The sequence below is a fragment of the Alligator mississippiensis genome, chromosome 11, assembly GCF_030867095.1.
Source record: "Alligator mississippiensis isolate rAllMis1 chromosome 11, rAllMis1, whole genome shotgun sequence".
NCBI classification, from domain to species: domain Eukaryota; kingdom Metazoa; phylum Chordata; order Crocodylia; family Alligatoridae; genus Alligator; species Alligator mississippiensis.
This window is the reverse complement of record NC_081834.1, coordinates 66,364,749-66,370,757: the sequence shown is the minus strand read 5'-3', so window position 1 is coordinate 66,370,757 and position 6,009 is coordinate 66,364,749. Positions and strand designations below refer to the sequence as shown.

Here is a 6,009-nt window from a genome sequence, read left to right as displayed (position 1 = left end):
CAGACAGCAATGTATCGGTCATATGCCATAACCGTGAGAAGGGATAAATTTGCTCCCAAGAAGCAGAAGAGACAAAACACTTGGGCAACACATCCAGAGTAGGAGATTGACCTGGTGTTCAATAAAGAGTTAGACATGGATTTGGGCATGGTCACTGCAATAGAGCCAAGGTCCACAATGGACAAATTAATCAAGAAAAAGAACATGGGAGAATGAAGTTCACAGTTAAGAGTTACAATTGTGATGAGGAGGAGATTCCCCATCAGGGCTGCCAAGTTCGCTGCAAGAAATATAACGAAGTGTAAGATCTGGAGCTCCCAAATATCAGAAAAGCCCAGGAGCAGGAATTCAGTCACGGTGGTTTGGTTGGACATTTCCCTCTTCAGCGCATAGTGCAAGGCCTGTGAAGGAAGGACAAGAATAGTTGCCAGGATTAATGTTACAAATATAAAAGGAGGCAATCTCATATCAGATACAGCTCATGAACTAACTGTCAGTACTGTCTTTAAGTGCTGTAAAATTGTCAGTGGAAAGTATTATTGCTGGGAATATGTCTTTTTGAGTATAAAAGAGCTCCACAAACATCCTTAACATTGGTTTTTTATATATAAAACCAAACCACACAAAAGAGACTCTTTCAGAACAGAACAAGGTTTATAATTATGAATATTGTTTATGCAATATCTCAGTGGGTTTGCCTTTTCATTGCTTCATGCTCTCATTCACCTCATTTCAGATCTCACTATGAAGCCATCTCCCTTCATCAAATTGGCAGACCAGAGTACAGCATTTTTATTTGATTTTTAATAGCAACAACAGGAACAGCAAGAAGCTCAGCAAACATCAAGGTCAGGCAAGACAGCACTTGTGACTACAATAAGAAGCTGGTCAATAAACTGCTAGCACACCCACCTTTCCCCTTCCCTGGTATATACCTCATATGCATAGACACCATCCTAAGTTTCACCTCGTCTGAAATGAATCTGAGTAGTGCCTGCCATGTGGCTATTTGCCAATTTATATGGTCCCTATCCCCATCTGGACAGTCATCTCTATGCCATGATAGGCCCATGCCATCCTTCTGTTATCTCCACATCGTGTCATTGATCTTTGTCATTTGGATACAAGAACTTGAAAGTATTTTGATCAAGGGATGCTTCTCACTATGCATTTCCTCATCTCACTTTCTTGCGTCCCCCAACCCTAACTTGAGAGGCACTCAGATATGTAAAAGACATTTTCAGGGGGATCAACTGTGGGACTTACTGAGTTCTCCCTCCTCCAGGCATTTTTTCTGGAAAACAACCAAATCTGGATGTAATGACTGAGGTGGGATTGTAATTCTGGTGTTGCTGGGCAATACTGAATCTCTGCCGTGGGGCTTAGTATTACCAAGTCGGCAAGATTGGCTGTGAGGGGACCCCCACTCTGCCTCCCAGTCACTGACTGATCACTGGCGTGTCAGCTCCTGGAGCAAGCCTCAGATCCCGGTCAAGTGGAGGAGTGGGGGGCTGTGCCTTTGCCCCTGTCTCTCTCAAAGCTGGAATTGGATCCTACTCTCCACCTTTCCCACATTATGGGTGCTTTAAAGCACAAGCACAGCCAATTGGAGCCCTCAGTTTGCAGTGAGGGCTCGAATTACATTGCAGATGGTCCAATAAAAAGCATGCATGGTGCATAGTGTATTTTCCTGCTTGGAAAAGCCATGGCACTCAGGCAAGCATTTGCCGCCCTTTATGCAAAGGGTACTAGACATGGTGAGTCCACCAAGCTTGCAGCCCAGTGAGATATACAGCTGTTACACTGCTCTGCAGTAGCATCTCAACACAATATTGCAAAAAGTGTTGCATGGTAAAAACTATCAACCCACTAAATTGCACCTGGGCACATGTATACATGTGCACCTGCATCAGGAGCAAATCTGCTCCCAGTGGGAGCAGTTGAATACAGGGCTGTTCCTATACACCTGCCCTGCTTTGCCGCCCTGCAGTAGCCAGGGGGAGCTCTAGGCTTCCCCGGTGCCAGCCCTGGGCTGGCAGGGGGCACAGGGGACAAGCCTGAGTTTTGGAGAGAGGCGGGAACTGTCCTGAAGTGGGGGACAGCTCCCAGCTGTACAGATCTTGGGATCCCAGGCCCTCTGATGCCTTACGCCTGGCAGTGGGGCTAAGCAGCAGTGGGACTGCAGGGAGAAGATGCGAGGGGGTAAGAAGCTGGACAACATATACACCTTGTACTGCATGCCAGAAAACATAATTAGAGGGCTCTGAGCTGGGGCAAAGCCCTTGTCTTCTGAGCAGATCTGAATGCAGCAGAAGCTCACACATCCCTGCTGCAGGGGGATACCAAAATCAGCCTTCCCTTGAACGGGGCTGGGAACAGCTGGGGCTGCACCCTGTGTATGTATACCTCTTTAAATTGAGCAGTGCTGCAGTGGGGAGAGGAGGAACCAGGCTCAGGCCCACCAGCCAGTTGGGGGACCTGATTTAGCAGGATAAGGGCAAGATCCCTCCCCAACCCACCCTTCATGGGTCTGGCCTTCGATCCTTTTTGTTACATGGGATCTTCTTTTCACATTTTAATATGTCAGCTAGCCTTGTGACCAGCAGCTTTTCCTGAGGTTACCTTTTAATATATCAGCTAATCTTGTGACCAGCAGCTTTTTGCTGAGACACAGGTAAAAGCCTGCATTCAGCTGCACGCTCAGCACTCCTCAAATTCCCTCTCGTTACTCCAGCATCCAAAATCCATATCATTACCCTAACAATGTCAACTCGAGTTCCAGCAGTTCACACATGCATGAAATATCAGGAAGACTAGTACCCATCTGTCTGTCTACCCTCTAAAAAGAAAAAGAAAAAAAGAAGAGATTGTGTAATAAGACACACAGTAATCCTTCTGTCTCAGTGTCCATTCACTTGCAGTTGACTGTTTTAATCCACTATGTATTCATAATGCTATTACAATGATGATAATAACAAACTCATAGTGTTAGAAGGGGCCTCAAGGATCATGTCAGCCACCCCCTGCACAAATGCAAGACTGTTACTCCTAAATCATCCGTGAACAATGACTATCCTCATTTTGAACACCTGAAATGAAGGACACTCCACAACGTCCCTGGGCAGTCTATTCCACGTCCACACTGGTCTAGAAACAAGGGTGCCTTTCCCCCTGAAATCTAATCTAAATCTACTTTGCTGTCATCTGAAGCTTGATGTGCTTCCCTATTCAATAAGGGAGAACAATTATTCACCCTCTTCTGTACAACAGTTTTTCAGCTTTTTCAAGACTGCTATGATCTGCCTCTTAATTACCTTTTCTGCAAGCTAAATATGCCTAGTTCTCTCCATCTCTCCTTAACATGGCTTGCCTTCCAACCATTTATTATGTTTGTCACCCTATCTCTGAACTTTTCTAACTTCTTCATTTTCCTTCTTAAGATATGAATCCCAGAAATTCACACAGTAGTTTAGGTGAAGCCTAAATAGCACCATGGCGAGTGGTACTATCACCTCCCATGTTTCACATCTTTCTTAGCAAGCTTTCGGGTTTCACACCCCTTTGTCAGTCTGGGGAAGCACCTGCAGTTGGTGTGTGCTCTTCCAGGCTTTTAAATCCAAATGCTTGCTACGAAAAATGTTTCCAACTATGTAAATTGGTCTAATGAAAAGTATCATATTCAAGCTACGTACCTTGTCTACCTGTGTCCTTAGACCAACACGGCTTCAACCTACACCCTTGTTTTACATCTAATACTCCTGTTGTTGCAGCCCAAAACTGCATTAATGTTTCTGTAGTTGCATCAAATTGCTGGTTCATATTGAGTCTGTGACCCACCTTTTAAAACAATGATACCACCCATTTATAACACAAGCTGTATTTGTCCTTTTGATTATTCTCCCCTATGTGCAGCAACTTGCATTTATTTCCTTGGCCTTCATCTTATTGTTTCAAGCCCAGCTCCCCAATCAATCCACATCCATCTAAACTCTATTGCTGTCCCCTAAACTACTTGCACTTCATTTGAGTTTCACATCATCTGGACATTTGCCTGTATATTCTGTCATCTGAATAATTGATTGCACCAATTAGTAAAGAAAACTCTTTAATTCTTCATTATCTTGCAATTGATGGGATATATTTTAGATGGTGCAAAGACAGTAAAATTGATGCATGAAACATTACTTTCCCACTTCAACAGTGTCAGCACATAATGATAAAAGACAGGTCTTTGACATTACAGAGTTACAGAATTAACCCACCGCCTTCATTTTTTATATGGAGGATTCACACAACACTATGAAAAAACTAATTTCATGTGTAAATTAGAAAAGAAAAATATAAGTAAGGCAAAGTCATGAAAGAAAGATGGACAGACTGTTCTTGGAGCAGATCAGCCTGTGGAGCAGTTTCCAAAGAGCAACTTGGATCTCCTTGTTCCTCATGCTGTAGATGACCGGATTCATCAATGGAGGCACCACAGAATACAGAACAGCTGCCAGGAGATCCAGAGGTGATGGGGAGTCAGAGACGGGCTTTGTGTAGGCAATGCCACCAATGGAAACAAACAGGGAGACCACGATAAGGTGAGGAATGCAGGTGGAGAAGGCTTTCTGCCGGCCCTGCTCCGAGGGGATTCTCCACACTGCGGTGAAGATCTGAACATATGACACAATGATGAAAACAAAACAGCCTAAAGCTAAAAACACACTGAAGGCAAGGGCTGCCAGCTCTCTGCGGTATGTGTCAGAGCAAGAGAGCTTGAGCAGCTGGGGTATTTCACAGAAGAACTGGTTGATGATATTTGAGTGGCAGAAGGGTAGACTAAAGGTTTTCCCAGTGTGCAGTGCAGAGTACATGACACCAGCAGCCCAAGCACTGGCAGCTATCTGGACGCAAGCTCTCCTGTTCATTATTATCTCATAATGCAGTGGCTTGCAGATGATAACGTACCGGTCGTATGCCATGATGGTGTGGAATGAAAAATCAGCTGAAGAAAAGAGGAAGAAGAGAAAGAGCTGGGACACACATCCAGCATAGGAAATTGTCCTGGTGTTTAAGAGAGAATTGGCCATGGATTTAGGGACAATGACGGAGATGGATCCAAGGTCAAGGATGGACAAATTTGCCAAAAAGTAGTACATGGGGCTGTGGAGGCGGTGGTCTGTAGTTACAGCAGTGATAACAAGGAGGTTCCCCACCAGAGCTGCCAGGTACGCTGCCAGAAAGATGACAAAGTGCAAGATCTGCAGCTGCCGAGTGTCAGAGAAGCCCAGGAGGAGGAACTCGGTTACAGTGGTGCAGTTGGGCATCTTCCTTCCCAGGGCACCGTGCAAGTCCTGGGTATAGTAGAACAAGGGCAGTGGTAAGGAGGAGAGTAACAAACTCAGTGGCTTTGATATTCCCATCAATAATGTCGCCAAATTTCATGCTAAGAATGTAAATACTCCATTTTTTGCCTCATGGAAAATTTGATTTTAATAAATTATTTTTCCCTGGCAAGATCCTACATAAAATAAAATATCTTAATATTCCATTTAGAAAGTGAAGAAAATGTTAGCCCAGACACAACTCCGGATTTAAATTTTTTAATTTTTATTTATTTAAATCCCAAAGTCTATAATTTATCCATCTCACCTAAAAAATGTATTCTGGAAACAAATGCATGTGAAATAAAAGATATATAAAATTTGACTTCCTTAGAGGTCCTATTTCCACCCCACCCTCCACCCCACCCCCAATAAGCTCTATAACTTTATCTGAATTAATAGCAAAAACAGTGTAACATTCTTCTTTGACTCTTGTAGCTTTGAATCTATTATACATACAATGCAGTATGACTTTTGTAGCCAGGTTTTCCAACTTGAATGTTTTTAATTATCTTCTGCATCTTCCTAAGACACGACACTTCACTGATACAGAAAACTTACTGAAATTGTTTCTGTGAAAGTTTCCTTGTCTCTTGTGTCATATTGAGGCTTCCCCTGCCAAGATCCTTTGCTCTTGTCC

At 43.7% G+C, this 6,009-nt stretch overlaps 1 protein-coding gene across 1 annotated transcript; it reads right to left on the bottom strand.

Moving 5' to 3' along the window:
• Positions 1-4,355: 4,355 nt before the first annotated feature.
• On the bottom strand, positions 4,356-5,333 carry LOC132243771 (olfactory receptor 14A16-like). The gene has a single exon (XM_059714161.1). It carries the CDS (start codon positions 5,310-5,312, stop codon positions 4,356-4,358), a length of 957 nt encoding a protein of 318 aa, XP_059570144.1. The 5' UTR covers positions 5,313-5,333.
• Between the last annotated feature and the right edge of the window lie 676 nt (positions 5,334-6,009).

Excerpts from the sequence above, each read along its gene's own strand:
- LOC132243771 (XM_059714161.1), bottom strand. The coding sequence starts at position 5,312 with ATGCCCAACTGCACCACTGTAACCGAGTTCCTCCTCCTGGGCTTCTCT.